The following is a 21,476-nucleotide window of genomic DNA, read 5'->3' on the forward strand; positions in this document are numbered from 1 at the left end:
TTTCTATGTATGCAAAGTAAATGTGCACATTTACTTTGCATACAAAGAAACTTGCAGCTTTTGAATTTATGAAAATGTAAAAGTGGATACTCTGCCCTAAAACAAATATTGGGAGGGACCCCTCATCTCTCAGGTGTGCCTTCCTGGAAGGCTCATAGAAATTCTGTTACCAGTGGAGCAATTAATTTATAGAGCCCACCCGATCCACCGTAGTATCCAGGAGGAGGGAGTTCCTGTCTCACAGGCTTCTACACCCACCCATCCCTTAAAGGGGACCTCTGGCTGATTGGATCCTTTACCACCTGGGAACTTCTGAGGCACCACCATTATCCAGAGGGAGGCTTATCCTTGACCTGGCGCATACCTGATCCCTAATGGGGACCTCCACTGATTGATTTAATGCGTATTTCCATTACGCATCTGGTGAGTGCGTATTCTTACCCCACTATTCTGGAGCACCAACACTGACGTTTTTGCTGCTATTTCACCTATACCTGCACAGATTGTCACATATGGACGTATACCGTTTTAGTTGATATTTTTATGTAGACTATTATACATTGTTTTTAGTGCTGCACTTTTTTATTTGTAGTGCTCAGACCAGAGCCACAAGAGAAGCGCTCTCGTCAGTTCTGCCTCCAACTAAGGTACGTGACAAGGGAATATCTTCCAATAGGGATACTAGTTCCAAGGGCCCTGGTGACAACCGGAAATTCTATCACTTTAGAGGGATTTTCTCTCACTTGGTGTTTTGGCTATTCGACAGGAATTGAAGGGAAATCTCCCCATTGGAACACAGATGGTAAAAAAATCTTACAAGGGTTTAACCCTACCTTATTCTAGCCAACGTGAAAAAAATGCCTTTAGTTCAGTAGGAAAAGCACAAGGGTAAATAAGGGCAAAAGAAGATTTGATTACACTCCATCGTTGGTCATTGACCCTTTACAATGTTCCTTAAAGCAGCAGTGTTGTGCTCTGGCCTTATGTCATTGAATTACTATTGGCCCCTCTGCAGCAAAAAGAGGAACCAATAAAAGTGGAATGGGAGGAGCTAATTAATAGTAAGATTTTGCTTTGTTTCAGCCTGCTGATCTTGCTTAACATGTAACGGGACTGTCAAGGAGTCCAGGAGTATGAAGAAATAATAATGAATAATTACTATTTAAATTGTGCTTTACTATTAAACCTATATTACCATTTCTCCATAACGTTAAAGGTACATGTCACAGGCAGGCAATATATTTCTAGGTAACTCTTTTACAGCCACATGGAATGTTAAGTTTCTGAGCGTCATAATTTTCCTTGAGGCTATTGACAATTTCTGTTTGACAAGCTCAAGGTTGCAATGTTACAGAGCATTTTATGCCCATATGAGGAGACAAACACATTAGTGCAATGGATGGGATACTTTTAATGACCAGTTCCAAATTGTTTTCCACCAGATGTAGGCTTCTTACTGCTAAAGTCTCCTAAAAACAGGTGCAAGTTACCCTTGGCAACCATTTCCATAGATTAACTGACAAACACTGAGAACAGGTAGCCAAGATTGTCATTCCCAAAACAATTACAGGTGTTTGTTCAAAAGACTGTGAAAGGCAGCCAAGGGACAACATGCACCTGTTTTTATTTGGGGGAGGAATTCTGCAGTTAGTTGGCAAAAGCTTATTAACAGGTACCTTATATCATTCCTAATATTTCATAATAATACATTTGCACTAATATTACAAAGTATTACTGCAGCAGTACATGTAGTTAAAAATGTGTTCATTCATTTTAATGTTACACATAAGTTTATCCCTTACCTGTGCCACAGGCAGGTATCAGTTATTCACATAAAAAACACACAATGTTACGCTTGAATGCCAACATGTTGTCACAGTTTTTCGCTGGCTGAAATGATCCCACACATACATATGTGTGATTTTTTTTTCATTCATAACCTAAAAAAATTGCAACATTCCTGATTAATGACATACACTGCACAGCACCATTTAACATGTCACACACATGTTGCATGTACAATACAGTGCACCAAACCTATACAAACATTAGATATTTATAAAGAATATACAGTTAGCCTAAGTGCAAAGAAGTAACAGAAACACATTCATATTACATGACCTTGCATTACCCTTTTTTCCACTCTGTTGCCTTCTTCTCTTTTTCTTTAATCCCCTTTTCAGTCCCAGTATTATAATTATTCATCCGTTATCCATTGACCTTTTATGCTTCTAGTTGCAAAGTTTCTGCCCTGCAAGGTATGGAAATCAAGGTCCCCAACTTCCTTGTATTTAATCACCTTCACAGGCCAAATTGAGTAAAATAATTCTTCAAGTGGCCCATTATGTCTACTAGGAGCCACTGCTACTTAATTCCAGAAAACGATTTTAGCACTTTTGTAATCAACATCAAGGTAATAAATGCAACTTATTTTATCTCAGAGAATGGGACTATAAATAATTTTCTGAAATATTAAGCAATAAAATTAGATACGGGAGTGCAGTCTTTATAAACCGGAGAACAGCTGAAATTCATTCAGCTGATATCCTCATATCAAGTGAGTGCTATGAAAAAAAGGAGTGAGAAGGCCACAAGCAGTCCCAAAAACCCTAGTCTGATGTGTCAGTTCAAAATATTTCTAGCTACTGACTTACCAATAGACAAGTAAACCTAAATTAACATTTAATATAACAGTTTATATACAAAGGTTGAAATACAATTAATTATTTAATGTAAATTTGTCAACATAGAAATATGCAGGCTGCCATTGTTGACCTCTTTCTGAAAATGCAAGTTGCTCACCTATAATGCCAATTCATCAACCTATACAAGCATGGGTATCTGGAATGTCAGAAAAGAATCAGAAGTCCTTATCTGTTTACTTCAGGTTCAGGTTGGTGACTCAAAGTGGTGGATTTACTAAAATCAAATAGATGGTGTGCTTTACGAGTGCAGTTGTACTCATTTTACACAGAACTTAGTAAATGTGGTAAAGCTCTGCTGATTTCCATCTTCCAATCATGTGAAAGCAAAAATGCTTTTTTTTTCCTTGCACCTGATCAGATGATCTTTACAAAGTTAATTGTTAACACATTTACTAAGCTCTGGGGCAACTGAGTGCAACTAAACTTGCAAAGTGCACCACAACAGTATTTCCCTTTAGTAAATCCACCTCAAATTGTTGAAGCAGGAAGTTCAGCAAGATGGGGAACTAGCATTTTCAACATGGGAGGTTAGCAGCCAGGCTATATGTTTTTTTTATAATGACAGGTTTCCTTTAAAGTATATCTAAACCAAAATAAACAACAATGTAATACTTTGCAGCTTAACAATCCATAGATGTGGTGGAAGCATTTATTTTTTTTTAGGCTTTTTCCATTTATTTTTATCTAATAATCCTTGCAGAAACACACTTCCTCTGTCCACTCACTGCACTAAATCTATAGAGAAGAAGCATTGTCAATCTATGCGACTCTCCTGATTTGGTTTCAGAACAACCTCCTTTACAACATCTTCATTACATATGAGGAAGCTGTTTTGTAGTTCACATAAGATAGCTCGAAAAGCTGATAACACTGAGATTTAAGTTCAGCACACAGGAAGTTACAAGGACATGACTTCTACTATCTCTACTTGCAAAAAATGTACTTAGCCTGAAAAAGAAAATTAATGCAGTCATCAAATCTAAAGACTGCAAGCTGAACTATATTACATGTTTGTTCTTGGGTTTAGATATCCTTTAAGTGTCATAAAAATATTTAAGCTGGTGATAACTAGTAAATGTAAGTTGTTATCGTGATGGAGATATTTTTTCTTCCACAGTAATCTCGTAAATAGATTCTGTAAGTAGCTTTTGATATGCGTCATGTGCCTTAAATAGATTGATATAAAACAATAGGCTGCTTTTAACACAACTGTAAATACAAAGCCAAATGTTTTATAGAAATATGGGGACTTTTACATGCACACTCTTGAATATTAATAATAGCTTATTTTATATATATTTCTTTAGGTTTACTGTGTTATTGGCATAAAACGTTTTTCTATGTTAATGCAATAAAGGGTAAAAGCATCTCCCAAAGTTTTTGAAATATGCTCCGATGTCTATGCTCCAAGCAGGGGCGGACTGACAACTCATGGGGCCCCCGGGCAATAGGGGATCATGGGGCCCCTGTGTCCTCACCCACAGCCAAAAAAAGCCTATGAAAAAGCCAATTAACGGTACCAGGGTTTCTCATGGGGCCCCCTACTGACCCCGAGCCCTCGGGCAGTGCCCGAGTGGCCAAATGGTCAGTCCGCCCCTGGCTCCAAGTTTATTTTCCTTTTTTTGCCGGATCACTAAATATTTTGAGATTCGAGAAAAAAATTTTTCCCCAAAATGTCAGTTTTTGATATCTACCCTACATTTTGTGAACATTCAATTTACTTTTAACCTTTACTGTGAAATGCCAAGTTTAAACCAAATGTTTTATTTGAGTTTTGAGTGAAACCTAGTAATCTGACTTTTTATATTTCTCTGACACTTTAGATAATACTAAGCAAAGGCAAGGACATATCACATATCCTTGTGCATTTTCCATTTAAATAATGAGCCTTCCTTAACACGGCCATGGCAGCATTGTAGAACTGGGAGCTCAGGTGTTGAGATCTTAGTACTCATATCCCTAAGAGACATAAAAGCTGTTGGGAGATTTAGGATATTGGTACCATCTCGAAGCGGTATTTTAGTTTTGAACATACTTTATCTTTTCAGATCTCCCAGTGTTATTCTGTCTTTGCTATGTAGAGTATAATGGCCTAGGCCACCTACAATAATACAGGGACTTTTAGGAAAGTTATATTAAGAAGCACCCTCTAACCTACTATTTTCCTGATTTTAAATCAATTCCTCACAGTGAAAGATCCCATTAAATAATGGAAGTCCTGGATATAAATGTCCATTTGTCAGTTTGTGCTGCTTCAATACCCTCAGAAGACAAATAGAGCTTGTGGCCCAACAACATCTTTGGGACAGGTATTACTCATCATCTGTGTTTGCCCATTCACTAACACTTCCAGATGTGGTAGGTGGATTCCACTGGTGTAATAGGTCATTATTGCCTCCCCATGTCATTACAATCCTAAAGAATCGCATAAGAAGTCTTGGATATAACAGTGCTCTCCAATATTAGGAAGATAAGGTAGGTCAAGTTTTTCAGTCTTAGTCTTGGCAGAAAAGGGTAATCGTTTAAGGACCAGAAAAAGGAATTGGAAGACAACACTTTAAAGAGTAACGGTCTTTTGCACCAGGCTGTTTTATATTGTTATTGTCTATTGTGATTTTAATTTTCGCATACAAACAGCTAAAATGTTGTACTTAAACTGACCAAAGGATCCTGGGAAGACGCATTTCATAGAACAGCTGTATTTCTTTGCTTTGAGGCACACTATCCTTTAAAAGCCAGGGATGTGGCAGTAAGCCTCTAGCGATGCAAGTAAAATATACACCAACCAGAGGCCAAGAAAAAGAAGACTAGTCAGTACTTTTGGAATCCGGGGACCTCCAAGTTCTCCTCCTACAGGCGGACGTCGCCGGTAAAGTAGAATACAGAGGCAGATAAGAGAGAGCCCTGTGAAGAGAGTTACAGAAAAGGCCAGGCTCCCTGGCTCCACGTGGAAGGTCTGGCCCTTTCCAGCCCAGAATATAGAAGCAATACTCCATGCTACTCCTAAACCCAAGAAAACATTTACTGCATTGCTACCAGTCACGTTACCAATGGAAGCATCAGCATGGGGATCTTGAACTGCTGCTACCTTGCTGGCAAATGTGTCTAAGGAAACAATAAAATATACAATTACATATCCACAGTGTAGTAATGTATAGCATACAGTACATGTGTCTTGTAACATGAATAAAGATTTCAGCAGATTTGCCTGTTCATCAAAATCAGACTTATAACTACCAAAGGTCACAATTTCATTTAACTTTGGACAATCAGAATAATATAATTAAATTTGGAAACCCAAGACAGCATTAAAGTTTCTGGCTATGACAGGTGTCTGGCAAAACATATATTACATCCTACAGATCTTAGAAGAGTCCTGTTGATTCCTTTTTATGGAGAATAAATTTATGCAGATGTCTGTTGTTTATCTGAATCTTACTGAAATGCCTTCAAAAGTTCTTTATTCAGATATGTATTCACCACAAACACTCAACTCTATAAGGAACAGAATCCATCTTGTGTTGTAATAATATATCAAATTGTCAGCTGTACAGTTTGAAGCAATGTAATTATTGTTATAATGTATTTTTTTTATTTTTGTTTTTTAAAGCCTAAGTCAATGTTAGGAAAAAATGTACACAGATTTAGAGGGATTGCAAGTTGGGGCAGTGGGAGCTGCTCTTGCCATTTGGACAAATTTATCTTCAGTGTTTTTTGATGCCTATGTAATTTTGTAGCAAACATCACAAGGTACAGTCAACTGCCATGGGACCTGTACAGCATCTCCTCTAGTCTCTTAAGTAAGCAACCACTATCATGTAAGATCTTCTTAGCTGTCAATAAGGGGCCATTATTCCTTACACTAATCACCAATGTAAGTGGGCACTTCTCTCACTACCAATGTAAGGAGTTCTGGAAGCAAGAGCACCAACTCCAGTATAGTTTTAGAGTTTGATATATTTAACTCCTGGATCTCTCTGCATGCCCCGTGTTTAGGAGCTGCTTAACTAGAGACATTGTTAATAGCATAGACTTTACCTTGAATTAAATGGTGAATCCAACACCTCCCACTCACACCCTCCAAACGCAAATGAAAAGAGGCATTTCTCTGTTGACCACAAATATTGGGTGAGCACTTCTTTGCTGACCATCAACGTAAAGGGTCACTTCTTCGCTGACCACCGATGTATTTCTTCACTGATTACCCTTTTCTCCTTTGACCACAAATGTAAGGGGTCATTTATAGACTGACCACTGATGTAAGGGGGCGTTTATCCATTGACCACCAATATAATGTAATGCACTACACTGTCCACACACGTAAAAAAAAACACTACACTGACATCAAAATGTAAAGGGATACAGCAATTTGAATTCTTTTATTTGGCTATAATTTTTTCTGTTTGATATAATTATGTTTAAAAAGCTTAGTTTAATATGCTATTAATACTCTCTTGCTGTAGTGGTCTCCAAACTGTGGCCCTCAGGTTGCTTATATCCAGCCCTTGGGACACTATTGCTCAAACTGACACCAATGATGGGCCACTATTCCCCCCACTGAAACCAATGATGGGGCATTTTCCACTCCCACTGGCCACAGGCTGGCCCACCTAAAGCCTTAAGGACAGTAAACTGGCCCCTTATTTATAATGTTTAGAGACGACTGCTATAGACAATCTTAAATGAGTCACAAAGTGTTCAGAGAGGGGCAACTGGCTTACAAGGCCTTCTACCAGCTTCTTGGGACAAAACTTTAATAGTTTCACAAACGTTCATACACTAAAAATAAGATAGTGTGTCAAGGATATCCATTTTGTTTTGTACAAAAACATTTTCTTATGCATTATATAGTGTGGCAGTGCGATGTCCTGCCACGGTCAAAGTAAAGCTGAAAACCCTGGATTCTCAACCAGGCAGGTTGAGGGGCTCCAGAGAGTTTATGTATTGCAGAGGAAACTGACTTTTCGGTTTCCTCATTTATTCATTAAGTTTGTTTTGGGATCTGGAGCCTGGAGATTTCAAAGAGATCTGGGAGGGATGAAATCTCCAATCCGGGGTCCGTGTTTTGAGAACCCCCAGCACACTGAGTGCACAGGTGTGTACAGGCCTTTTTATAGGGTCCTAACCATAGTTCTGGGCTTCACCCCGGCAAACGGAGTCAGGAGGGCTTCACCCCGGCAGATGGGAGGTCTCTGCCTTGGAGTCAGGTGGAAGCCAGACTAGCTGTGTGCTAGTGCCATATTTTGGGAAGACTCTGCAGGAGACAGAGTTAAAACTGTGTACAAGCCAGGAGGCTGAATACTGTTAATTTGATTGATGGTGGATACCCCTGCGTGGGAAGCATTTTATTTGAACTTTCTTGTAAATAAAATTGGGCAAAAAGGCCCTTAAAAAGAAGCGAGTTGCTGTGTGCTTTGAAGAAGCTCTACCACTCTGAAGCGAGTTCCCACATATGGTGGAGGATGCAGTGGGCAGAACTAGAGATCCCAGCAAGGAAGTAAGTTCATGTGTTGAACTGTGTTTGGTGCATGACTCTGCACTATCAGTGTGTGCAGGTGAGGAGATCCTGAAGAGAAAAGGAACTTTCCTTAAAGCGACAGTGCTCCATTGTGTTGCTGGACTGTGCAAAATTGTTGTGGAGTGACTGCAAAGATGGGGTGGTCAAAACTCAAAAAAGAAGCAGAGATGAGAGTTCAGCGCATCTGGAGGAACCCACAAAGTTCATCTGGGAGAGTGCCATCTCCCATAGCAACAGGAGAAAGCCTGCCAACCAGGAGAAGGGGCTACAAGGGAGATGTGGTTCCGTATCCCAAGAAGGTTATCTGTGGAACCATACCCTGCCTGGAATGTGGTCAGTTTTGGCATGGTATCTTTACCTGCCCCAGATTATGGAGTACCACTGATGAGGGTGCTACTGGGCAAAAGTCTTCATCTGCAAGCCCAGATTCATGTTTAAAAATGTTGGCAGCCACCTCTAGCAACAGTGAGGAAGTACCTGTTGTGTCTACAGGGGGTGCCAAGGAGTCGGAAGTGCCTGCCACAGTATCATCCTATAGCTGCATGGATGAACTGGCTGGCCAAAGCCAACCAGAGGAGATGACAGAAAGGATCCAGATCCCACGCACTCAAGTGAAGGTGAAGCCTGTTACAGTGGTGGGTAAGACTGGTACTTTTGAGAGAAATGTGAGAGATACTAATGCAATGATTGAGACTGACTTTGAGACTCTCTGCTATAAATTTGGGATACTCCCAGTTGGGAAACCCACTGCTGGTGATTGTGAGAAAGACTTGCCTCTGTATAATGCTTTTAGTGGGGAGGCAACGGTTAAAAATGTCAATGTGAAGAGTACGGATATTGGGGTTGCACCAATGTCCTCTAAAGAGAATGCTGAATTAAATGTAGTAGGGGTGACCACTAAGCAGGATGTGTTATCTCCCCTAGCAACGGTGGTTAAGGTACCCCAGGATAATTATAGTATTGCTCTGGTGGACCAGAGTGTATCTGAATTGAGTGTTGAGAATTTGTTATTTCAGTGTGGCAATGGTGAATCTAAAAGGTATGAGCGTATTCATAATGATGATGGGTTAATGCAATCCACTAATGCAAAAGTTTTTGTAGTGAATGACATGCCACTAGGTCACGGTGGTGAGAGTAGGAAATTGCAACCTGCTGTGCCTAGAAAAGGAGTCTCCCAGTGTGATATGGATAATGAAGATATAGGTAATGGGTCTGATACAGAGCCACTCTGTCCCTCTGTGTGTCCTTCAGCGGTTGGAGTGGTACTGCGTAGTACCTCTGATGGGATCACAGGGACGATGGACTGGGACAGATGGGCAACAAGCTTGTTGGCATTAATAAAAGATGCCTCTGTGGGTAACAATGGGGTGGACATGGTTTCTGCTGTGCTGAATAGAGGGAGTGTGGAGCAGCTATTAGTCCAGGGCGCACCTGTCGCTGCCAAAATTAACCCACCCCTGGTAAACGGCACCATTGAGGATAAACGCTCAGCAGAAGTTTTGCCCACAGCCCATAAAGGAGTTAATGGTGTGGTGTACCAAACTGATATCCATAGAGAAGATGTGGAAGAGCTCATTGACACTGAGCCTCAGAGTATTTGGGTGAATCCCACACCTGGTTACGCTCTGGGAGAGCCCCAGGTTATTGTATTGAGTACCTCCAGCCGAGAGGAAGCCTCTTTAAGAAGCACCACCTCTGAGGCATCAGTAAATGAGGGTCTCCATGTCTCCAGGAAGGTCTTATGTGTAGAATCTGGCTGTCTTTGTATAACAGACCTGCTGAAGGAAATGTTGGCCTTCTGGAGTGTACAGCCGGTGTATACCTTACTGTCTCTTCCATGTTCGGGAGAGCTGGTACAGTGGAGTACCGCTAATCAGAGCTTGGTATTACAGGCTATACAAAACAAAGATGGTCAATATAGGAATTCTGTGATACCATCCTTGTTGGTAATGGTGAAAATTGTCTTTCAGTACATTGCTGGGTTGCTTCATAGCAGTAATCTGTATGAGAGGCACACCAGAGTACTGTTGGACAGGACAAAGGTTTGGACAGAAGTACCGGAAAACACAGGGATATGTGATGTGGTTGGGGTCGTCTACCCAAATGTAGAATTATGTAAGGATGGTTTGGCATCAGGACAGTTGCTGGCAGAGTCTTTTGTGACAGTGAAGTCGGTGGATAGTGATGTTTCCATGGGAGATGCCTACTCCCCTGTGGGTGATTCCTCTCCAGAAACTGCCCTGCCAATTACTAGTGAAATGAGCTCTGACCAGAGTAATTTTGGTATTGATAAAAAGGGAAATGTGTTGATGAATTTGGATTGTCTGATTACTATGTATGATAACAAAAAGAATGGTAGACCTAGTGGTCAAGTTGACATGGTAGCTGGTCATCCGGAAAGAGGTAATGAGTGCTTAACAGACACAAGAGAGGTTAAGAGTCTGGAAATAGGCCCCCTACAGGTTCAGGAAGGTCACTCTGGAAAAGTTTTCCAAAGGTCCAGTAAACGCCCATGTTGTAAGAATGAAAGGTCTAAGGGAACTGGCCCAAAGCTTAACAAGGGGATGTTACAAGAGTTTGATGCCACAATAAAAGAGCCCATGTCTGTTACTAAAGGGTTTAAAAATATATCCCTTGTAAAATTAAATGAAGCAAAAAGGGATGGTCTAGAGGAATTTGAGGGAGCACGTTGTAATATTACAGGTACCAGGCACTTAAAGCTTAGGCGTCAACCCCAGGTTACAAAGGGTACTGAGACTTGTAAAACCCCCACTAGTAAAAGAACTAGTATAGTCTCAAGGAAATTAGGAAGACCGCGCTTTTGGAAGCGCACTCGTAAAAAGGCACGGGGATGTCATAGAGCCCAAGTAAGGGTAGCAAGAGGAGACAAGGGAAGTCATCTCTTGTGGCAGGGAGTAGCGTCTCCCTTTGATGAAAATGAAGTCAGACAGGATTGGACCTTTACAGGTGATAGCCCGCACAGAAGGTCTAAAGCAAGGGTTTTAGGTTTGTGTGTTCCGCCCCCTACGGGGTCAAAACAAAGGGGGGGGGGTATGTGGCAGTGCGGTGTCCTGCCACGGTCAAAGTAAAGCTGAAAACCCTGGTTTCTCAACCAGGCAGGTTGAGGGGCTCCAGAGAGTTTATGTATTGCAGAGGAAACTGACTTTTCGGTTTCCTCATTTATTCATTAAGTTTGTTTTGGGATCTGGAGCCTGGAGATTTCAAAGAGATCTGGGAGGGATGAAATCTCCAACCCGGGGTCCGTGTTTTGAGAACCCCCAGCACACTGAGTGCACAGGTGTGTACAGGCCTTTTTATAGGGTCCTAACCATAGTTCTGGGCTTCACCCCGGCAAACGGAGTCAGGAGGGCTTCACCCCGGCAGATGGGAGGTCTCTGCCTTGGAGTCAGGTGGAAGCCAGACTAGCTGTGTGCTAGTGCCATATTTTGGGAAGACTCTGCAGGAGACAAGAGTTAAAACTGTGTACAAGCCAGGAGGCTGAATACTGTTAATTTGATTGATGGTGGATACCCCTGCATGGGAAGCATTTTATTTGAACTTTCTTGTAAATAAAATTGGGCAAAAAGGCCCTTAAAAAGAAGCAAGTTGCTGTGTGCTTTGAAGAAGCTCTACCACTCTGAAGCGAGTTCCCACAATAGCTACACCACCAAGTGCCAAATCTTTAACAACTTATGCAATCCAATAAGGTTTATAGATTTCCTTTACTGAAAGCAGAGGTCATATATAATCCTCTTGGAGTCTTGCAGTCTTGTCTTGGTGTTGTCATTTCAATCACCCTGCTATGTCATAATATTGACTTCTTAAATTCTTCAAGAACAGTGCAAAATTTTGGCATTTCCAACCAATAAATTTAAACTGTACCCCTCCCCCTTAGAAAAAGGAGTAGGGCAACAATATCAAACTCCTGCAATTATTTTTCACAACTGCTGCCCTTTGCCTGTTTAACATTAAAAGGCATTATGAATGAATCTAATCATTTTCAGTTTGATGATTAGCTGGTGTGACGCTTGTAGCACAGCTGTTTGAAGTGGAAACATTTGCCAGGACCTGAAAAGCATAACCCATATGTTTATACTTGAAACAAATAGCTTTACTTAAGGCTCTTACTTCATGGCCTTTTTAAACTGCTTTTTAATAATATTAGAACCAATTGCAAGAAGAACGGATTGCATGTAATCTGAAAATCCAACACTTTCCTCCTTGAAACATACTTCTTTCTGGCCTCTGTGTGAAATGTGGTGCAGCTGCTTCTACTAGGAATGTCTCATAGTTTGTCTATACAGTTTGATTTTAAAACAGAATTATAGATATTAAAATGTTTAGCCTAGGATTGGAAACATCTAGAAAAGCAAACAATTTGTTAGGTTCTTGTTTTAATGGTAACCTTATCATATAATCTATGATAAACTGCATCCTTTGCTTTCATAGTAAATCAGCATCAACAACATTCCATTTGACAGTACAGTCCATACCTGGCACAGATGTACCCAAAGCAACAAAGACCACAGCGGTGACGGAGTCTTTCAGCCCAACAGTGCAGCCAAAGTGTGCAGCCAGGTCGCCAGTGACAGCAGTGAGGATCCCAATGATGCAGATGGAGACCAGAAAGCAGGCCCAGCCCCCCCAGTACTCAGTGGGGGGCACAAAGGCAAAGAGAACCTTCCAGAAGACGGTCAGGAAATGCATGATGTAGTCACAGCAACTGGGCAGCCCTTCCTCACTGCTCTCCTCATCATCATCATCTCCTGCCCAGGATGGGACATGCAGAAAGGGAAGAGGGGGCACAGAAAGCGAGAACAGCGGTGGAAAAAAAGGAGAAAAAACAAAAGGACAAAAGAAAAAGAAGAGGAGGATATGAGAAAAAAATAAAGCATTGCAGTAGTAGCATGCCAGTAAGAAGAGTGGTAGGGAAAAGGGAAAGACGTTAGTGGCATGGATGCGGGATTCTAGTGAAAAAGCATGTGTAGGTGTAGACTACTGTTGCAAAAAGTAGTAAGCAAATTGGCAATTAGTGTATATCATATCAATAAATGTGTCATGGTTTTTCATGTACTGAAAAAAGCATGGCTTTGTGTATTACATTTGTTTGTGTGATCAAGTGCATTTTGAACTGAGATTAGCATGCAGACAATCAATATACATGACATGCTTACCTGCGCTGACGGTTACTGCACTGACAAACTGCTCTCTCCAGCTGCTGCTTCCAACAACCAAAGCCAAATTTGCCTTCTTTATCAACTTGTCTACTGTGCTCTATGTGCAAAGCAAAGAAGTACAGGTTAAGTATAAAGCAATGTAAAGGTTACAGACTGGGGTAATGTTTTCAGCATCACCAGGCATAATGGGAAAGGAGAATGAATAGCTGTCAAGATGACAATATGCCAAAGCAAAATAAACTGCAAAGCAGGAGCGAAAAGATAAGGTAAAGTCACCACACAGGCAAAATAAAAACCGAGGCAGACCGAGAACACAGTGACAACACAGTGTGAATAAATCAGGGGTCAAACAATGATGGCAACAGTGCAAGGAACAGGGACATTTGGAGACTCTTAGGGGCATAATTACAAAAGAGTGAGGATAACATTATCCACTCTCCGGTATATTCTGTTCAGCTACTCTCACTGCAGCCTGCATTTTACAGCCCATTCATAAAATGTGAGCCTCAGTGTGGAGCTAAAGGTGCCCCACAGAGTTCTCTCTGCTTAAAGCTGAACTCCAACTTTTGGTACACTTTACATAGTTCGTTTGAGCCAAGCTGGCCCTCACTAACATATGAAGCCGCTGCATGTGCTTTATAAACTGAATGTAGCTGAGGCTACATACAGCACTGTGTTCCAATGTGAGCCGAGAGTCTCCTGTCTCAGACCTGGCACACAATAGTCTGTCTGAGCGGTGTTCAGCCACTCATAGAAAGCATTGTATTCTATCAATGAATGCAAAGATTCCTCTGTTTGGCTGAATCAGAGAGGCAGGCTGATGATGTCACAACCATTGACTCCGCCAGTAAGAGAAATCTTTGTATTCATTGATAGGATACATCGCTTCCTATTAGTAGCTTAGCGCTGCTCAGACAGGCTCTTGGCTCTCACCGAAACACAGTGCTGTATGCTGTAAAGTGTACCAAAAGCTGGAATTCAGCTTTAATGGAGCAGACGGAGCTCCAAAAAAAGGAGGAGAACCAGTTGTGTGGCTTTTCTTCTTCATTCCATTTTATTTTATTGCACTCCACTAAATTTCGAAGCCAGCAGACCACAATGCACATCTTTAAATCACATCACTGTACTTTATAAATGTGTGGTTTTCTACTTGTTCTCCTGCGGTATAGCCATACTGCAGGTTTTAAATGATTCCCCAGTGTATGAAATACCAATTACATTTACATCCTTTCTCAACGTAATATTTCTTACCTTGAATTCATAAGATTCTTCAATGATCACTTCCATCTTGCGGTGTTCTCCTAAGCTTGGGCTTCCAGCAATCTCCTCGCCACTTTTGGTGCACACCACCCATTTTTCTCCAGACTCACCTAAATAAAGATAAAAGGGTTAGAGTAAGAATCCACAGTCTTTTTTTTTTTTGAACAATCAATCAAGTATAATAGGTGAGTGTGAACCAGTTTCCTAATATAATATACACACACACTATATTGCCAAAAGTATTAGGACACGCCTCCAAATCATTGAATTCAGGTGTTCCAATCACTTCCATGGCCACAGGTGTATAAAATCAAGCACCTAGGCATGCAGACTGCTTCTTCAAACATGTGTGAAAGAATAGGTTGCTCTCAGGAGCTCAGTGAATTCAAGCGTGGTACCATGATAGGTTGCCACCTGTGCAATAAGTCCATCCGTGAAATATCCTTGCTACTAAATATTCCACAGTCAACTGTTAGTGGTATTATGACAAAGTGGAAGCAACTGGGAACAACAGCATGTAAAATGACAGAGCGGGGTCAGCGCATGCTGAAGCACACAGTTTGCAGAAGTCGCCAACTGTCTACAAAGTTGATAGCTTAAGACTTCTAAACTTCCTGTGGCCTTCAGATTAGCACAACAACAGTGCATAGAGAGCTTGATGGAATGGGTTTCCATGGCAGAGCAGCTGCATCTAAGCCTTACATCACCAAGTGTAATGCAAAGCATTGGATGCAGTGGTGTAAAGCACGCCACCGCTGGACTCTAGAGCAGCGGGGACGTGTTCTCTGGAGTGAGAAATCACACTTCTTTGTCTAGCAATCCAATGGATGTGTCTGGGTTTGGCGGTTCTTGCCTGACTGTACTGTGCCAAGTGTAAAGTTTGGTGGAGGGGGGTATATGCTGTGAGGTTGTTTTTCAGGAATTGGGCTTGGTCCCTTAGTTCCAGTGAATGGAACTCTTAAGCCATCAGCATACTAAGATATTTTGGGCAATTTCATGCTCCTGACTTTGTGGGAACAGTTTGGGGATGGCCCCTTCCTATTCCAAAATGACTGTGCACCAGTACACAAATCAAGGTCTATAAAGACATGGATGAGTGAGTTTGGGGTGGAGGAACTTGACTGGTTGCACACATTCCTAACCTCAACCCGATAGAACACCTTTGGGATGAATTAGAGCTGACACTGCGAGCCAGACCTTTTTGTCCAACATCAGTGTCTGACCTCACAAATGCGCTTCTGGAACAATGGTCAACCATTCCCATAGACACACCCCTAAACCTTGTGGATAGCCTTCCCCGAAGAGTTGAAGCTGCTATAGCTGCAAAGGGTGGGCCAACTCAAATTTGAACCCTACGGACTAAGGCTGGGATGCCGTTAAAGTTCATGTGCATGTAAAGGCAGGTGTCCCAATACTTTTGGCAATATAGTGTAGATATATGTTAAGGTTAAACAAATTCCTATTGGGGGGGGGAAGAATGGGTAGGATGAGCAGAGGGAATTAGTTATATGCAGGGGGTATGTTTCATAGTCCTGCGTGACCAGCTGGGTGCCAGGTTTGTGGCCTCTGTATATTTCTTTCATTGTTTTTTTTTTCTTTTGTCAAATTTTTGTAATTTTATATACTTTTCAAAACTCTCAATAAAAAAAGAATTCAAATAAATAAATAAATAAATCTATTAATAGTATCATAGTTTTAAGAACTGTGTAATCCATTGCTGAGTAAATGCTGCAAACAACATAATCCAATACAGTAAGCCATAGCTGCCTGCCAAACTAATAGGCAGAGACAACTGAATTAGACAAGTATACTGAATTCAAAGCAAACTATACCCATTAGCTTTCTACTCCTAATTGAATTGACACTTTTGTTTGTTTTTATGGCCTTTGTTTTGATATCTAATTATTCACTGTTATCAGTGGTTTGGTTTTCTTCATTCCCTTTTTTCCCTTATATTACCTCCTCTCTGTATTTCTGGCTCCACAAGTTCAATAAAGAAGTTTTTGTTTTTCTCATACTCTTCATCATCGATTATTTGAATTTCGATGTATCGCCTAAAATAGAGAAATTTGTTTATAATAGTTTTCTCCTTATCTGGTTGATATAAATTTACATAAGCAGCATGCACATATTTATAATATATAATAATATAATATCAAGTAAACATGAAGGTCAGGGCACTCACAGGTATTTCAAAAAGCATAAATAATACAAGGCTTTATTTGCTGACATTATCAAGGCTGTGACCCACCGAAACACCAGTGAATAAAGCCTTGATTATTTATGCTTTTTCAGATACCTGCCCTGACCTTCATGTGTACTTGGATACGCTTGGTTGCATATAGGGACTTTAATAATGGACATCTATACTCACAGCATACAGTTTCATTTTTAACATAAGCATTTTCCTTGGAATATAAACAATAGCTGTTTTTGCCAACTCAATATAAACTTAAAAAGTTTAATTTCATGTTGTACAGTAAATGCTGCCTATCTGCTGGCCATCCCTTTCCATAACTTCCTGAATTCTCTGCAGGTTCTCCTCTGCTGTTTGCTTTCTAAGGACTACATATCTCATGGTACCTTGCTGCCTGAAGGCAGTGATTCCTGTAATAAGTCTGCCTCCTGAAATTCATCCTTTCAGAACCTCAGTAGTTCAGAAGGCAGGCTCTGTGAAATGGCTCAGCGGTGCCTGCTCACAGTGAAATGGGAATACGTGTCACCAAATGTAAGGTAGTAAATGTGTGGGGATCTTTGCAAAGTAAGTTTACAAACATCAAGATTGTTCAGATTAACCACTTGCCACCCACCCACAGTATTTTTACTGTGGGCAAGCGGCAGCTCCAGGCACCAAGACGTACTGGTATGTCATGGTGCACATATGCATGGTGCTCGGTACCAGACCACTATGAACGGCTGGAGTATCATGTGATCGCTATGACCAATAATAGCGATCACATGATTACATGCAAACTATCAGATGGTACCTTGAGCCCTGTACCATGTGATTAGCTGTAGCCAATCACAGCATCACAACAGTAAGAAAACTGTCATGAATGAAAGCCATTCATGACAGTTAAAACTTTTGCTTATAACAGTGATTATCACTGCTCTAAGCAATAACAGTGTAAAAACAAAATCCCTGATCACACCCTAAAAGTAGCACAGTGTCACTATGGTGACATGGAACTACTCTGACGACAATACTCACACATTGAGGCCCTTAACCCCTTGACGCTGACTGCGCGCAAACTAGCGTTCTCACAGAACTGGGCTTTTTTCCGTGGGGCCCCTAATTTGCGTACAGTTCTTTCTGCTGGGAGAGCACCGCATGGCGCACTCCCAGCACAAAGCCCGGGGTGCCACTGAGAGCCCCGGGGCCCGTTCTAATTATCAGGATCCGGAACTCCCAATTGCAGGTCACCTGATTACTGTGGTAGCTTCTGATTGGCTGCCACAGTGATCAGTCACAGTGAAGCTCACCCCCTTGTTTTCTCTCTCTGAATGGAGGAGAGAGATACATTGTATCTCTCCATGTCCTTTCAGAGAGAAAAAAAAGTGTTTGTAAAAAATTAATTAAATAAATTAATAACTAAAAATAAAAATAGCTAGATTAAGGTTTGATCTAGGTCTGTGCCAGGGTTAGTGTATTGGTCAAGGTCAGATTTTTTTCTTTGGGGGGGGGGGGGGGGCAGTTTTTTTTTTAATTAGTATCAGTGTCAGTTAGTGGCAGAATGAAAAAGAAGCAAATTGCACACTATGGTTTCTGGGCTGTATTACAGGTACAAACAACTAACGTGGTATCGTTGTGATCGTCAGGAGCAGGATAAATTATTTTGGGTTGCTCTTTGGTGGTAGGTTATGGTAGTAGCAAGAAATATACAGCTAAATTTAAAAAAAAGGTTTCTTTTTTTCTTTACTATTTTGGGCCAGTTTTCCTTTGGTAATAAAAAAAAAAAGAACTGCAGATATCCATTACCATTTAACATCAAATGAAAGCCCAATTTGTCCTGAAAAAACAATGTATAATCTATCCGGATGCACAAAGTAGTTGTGATGATATGTATGGTTTTGCTAACACATGTCAAAGTTGCCAAATTGTGCTTAGGCGTTAAGATTTGTTTTACCCTTAGGCGTGAAGGGGTTAAAATACCATTCCATTGTAGCTGGCTTTATGTTTAGGGTAAAGTGAACCTCGGCCCCAGTCTCAATTCTTTTGAAGACTCTAAGAGGTTTTCTTCTAAGATTGCCCTGTATTTGGCTTCATCCATCTTCTCATCAACTCTGACCAGCTTACCTGTCCCTGCTGAAGAAAAACATCCTCACAACATGATACTGCCACCACCATGTTTCTTGGTGGGTTCAGGGTGATGGGCAGTGTTAGTGTTAGTTTTTAGAAAATTCAGTTTTGGTCTCATCTGACCAGAGCACATTCTTCCACATGTGTGCTGTGTCCTCTATATGGCTTCTCGCAAACTGCAAACAGGACTTCTTATGGCTTTCTTTCAACAATAGTTTGCCACTCTTCTATAACGGGTAGATTTGTGCAGTGCACGACTAATAGATGTCCTGTGGACAGATTCTCCCACCTGAGCTGAGGATCTCTGCAGCTCCTCCAGTTACCATGGTCCTCTTGGCTGCTTCTCTGATTAATGCTTTCCTTGCCCAACCTGTCCGTTTAGGTGGACAGCCATGTCTTGGTAGGTTTGCAGTTGTGCCATACTCTTTCCATTTTCGAATGATGGATTGAACAGTGCTCCGTGAGATGTTCAAAGCTTGAGATCTTTTTTCATCACCTAATCCTCCACAACTTTATCCCTGACCTGTCTGGTGTGTTCCATGGCCTTCATGATGCTGTTTGTTCACTTATGTTCTCTAACAAACCTCTGAGGGCTTCACATAATATCTGTATTTACACTGAGATTAAATTACACACAGGTGGACTCTATTTACTAATTAGGTGACTTCTGAAGGCAATTGGTTCCACTACTTTAGTTAGGGTTATCAAAGTAAAGGGGGGCTGAATACAAATGCGCTACACACTTTTCAGATATTTATTTTTATATTTTAAATGTTGAAAACCATTTATCATTTTCCTTTCACTTCACAATTATGTGCCACTTTGTGTTGGTCTATCACATAAAATCCCAATAAAATACATTTACGGTTTTCGTTGTAACGTGGCAAAATGTAGAAAATTTCAAGGGGTATGAATACTTTTTCAAGGCACTGTATAAGCTTGAATCTAATGTGTGCAGGAATCAACAATTGCTAGAGAGAGAGCTGTATGAGGATGTAGTCATTGCTCTAATACATCCAGTGCTGTGTGTAAATTTGACCTTGGGTTATTGATCTCTGTGAACAACAGGTTCTTCTTAACAACAAATGTAATATTACTGTAGTTCAAGCATACAGGGCACTATCATTACACGTCATTTACATCATGAAAGTGTGAATATAAAACCAAAAGAGTGTAACATTTTGTAGCATAGTCCTATTTTATGTATGCATAGATAGTAATGCATAGTTAACATAGCACCCTATGCAATCAGACGTGTTTTCTTTATGAGATCGAAGAGGCATCCTCTTGGGACAATGAATTGATATGTAGCTCATCTAAAGTGAAAGTACAGTGATATTGTCCTTTATTACAAGCAGGACTAAAAAAATTCAATATGAAAAAAATATGTATTTATTCCATTACAGAAGACTGCCATTCTTATTCCCTGCTATGGTTAATCAAAATATTACTGCTATGCTTGCGGATGTGTTGGGTGCATAAATTGCATTTTGCTATCTGTCTTTTATGAGTGGTAAAGTTGAAGCACAGGACAGTCTCATTATTCTTGTCAAATAAAGCATATTGGAGTAGAAATGAAACAAGCCACTTATGGAAGTACAACTGATGAACTTTTTTGTGAAAATAACAGCAGGACATCCCAGAGTATATAGCACAACAGCTGGAGACCTGGGAACATCCTAACTCAGATATAGGCATTTTTAACTTTATATGATGATGTGTGTGTGTGTGTTTATGTGACTAACTGAATATAATTTGTTTTTTTAAATATTTTCATTTACAGGACTAACTTTACCCTGCAGGCCTGCCACTAGAGGCTTTTAGAATAAGCAATTCAAAATGTTTTCCATGCTGTTTTCTTGTTAGTTAAAGTTATCATACACAGTATGTAGCACATTAATTAAAAAGGCATGTATTTTTCCAAATCAGTAACCAGAGAAAAGTAAGAAAAAAACATTCTGATAATTTACATAATCTGTCCATAATCAATCCAACAATACTAATGCCCTCTAAGATCTAACATAATGTAAATTGAACCAAGGCCTAGTATACTTCTTATGATGTCAAACCCCCCCCCCCCAATAAAAGTCATTTGAAGAAATAAAGTGGTGCGAACAGCATGGCACACCAAATTATGTGTGCGGCCAAATTGTGCGAACAATCAGAAGTGCTTATAGGGGTATACCACCCCTATACTCAGTACTCATATGCAGGGCCAGTGCTACTACTGGGCGAACTAGGCAGCTGCCTAAGGCACACTGCTGCCTAGGAGATGCAGCCACGGCCACTGCTTTCACTACTCTCTGCCATGTCTGGATCTAGGGGGCTGGTGGGGAAGACGGCGCCCAGATTTCTGTTGTTCCACACCCCTCCCCAGGTTGGTCTTTCCATGGGCGCGCTGCCTTGCCAATTAATGCCTTCCCCCATACCTGCATTCACGGCTGGGAAAAGGGGAGAGCAGTCTGAAGCAGTGAAGCCTGCAAAGGAGAAATGACAGGAGAGAAGTAGGAGGTGCA

General features: G+C 40.9%; 1 protein-coding gene across 2 annotated transcripts in view; it reads right to left on the reverse strand.

Moving 5' to 3' along the window:
• Nucleotides 1-1,391: 1,391 nt before the first annotated feature.
• LOC149446193 (sodium/calcium exchanger 1-like) overlaps nucleotides 1,392-21,476 on the reverse strand; it is a 93,712-nt gene continuing 73,627 nt past the window's right edge. Inside the window, exons 3-7 of one of the 2 annotated variants that reach the window (XM_089652825.1) lie at nucleotides 16,620-16,714; nucleotides 14,652-14,770; nucleotides 13,398-13,497; nucleotides 12,717-12,989; nucleotides 1,392-5,810 (exon numbers count right to left, since the gene is read on the reverse strand). In XM_089652825.1, coding sequence (XP_089508951.1) covers nucleotides 5,434-5,810; nucleotides 12,717-12,989; nucleotides 13,398-13,497; nucleotides 14,652-14,770; nucleotides 16,620-16,714 — 964 coding nt within the window. In that variant the 3' untranslated portion in view covers nucleotides 1,392-5,433. The remainder of the gene's footprint in view (nucleotides 5,811-12,716; nucleotides 12,990-13,397; nucleotides 13,498-14,651; nucleotides 14,771-16,619; nucleotides 16,715-21,476) is intronic. The other variant, XM_089652826.1, reaches the window with a different exon arrangement.

Source organism: Staurois parvus, unplaced genomic scaffold (genome assembly GCF_062004578.1).
Source record: "Staurois parvus isolate SC_StPar_1 unplaced genomic scaffold, SC_StPar_1.0 ptg000694l, whole genome shotgun sequence".
NCBI lineage: Eukaryota > Metazoa > Chordata > Amphibia > Anura > Ranidae > Staurois > Staurois parvus.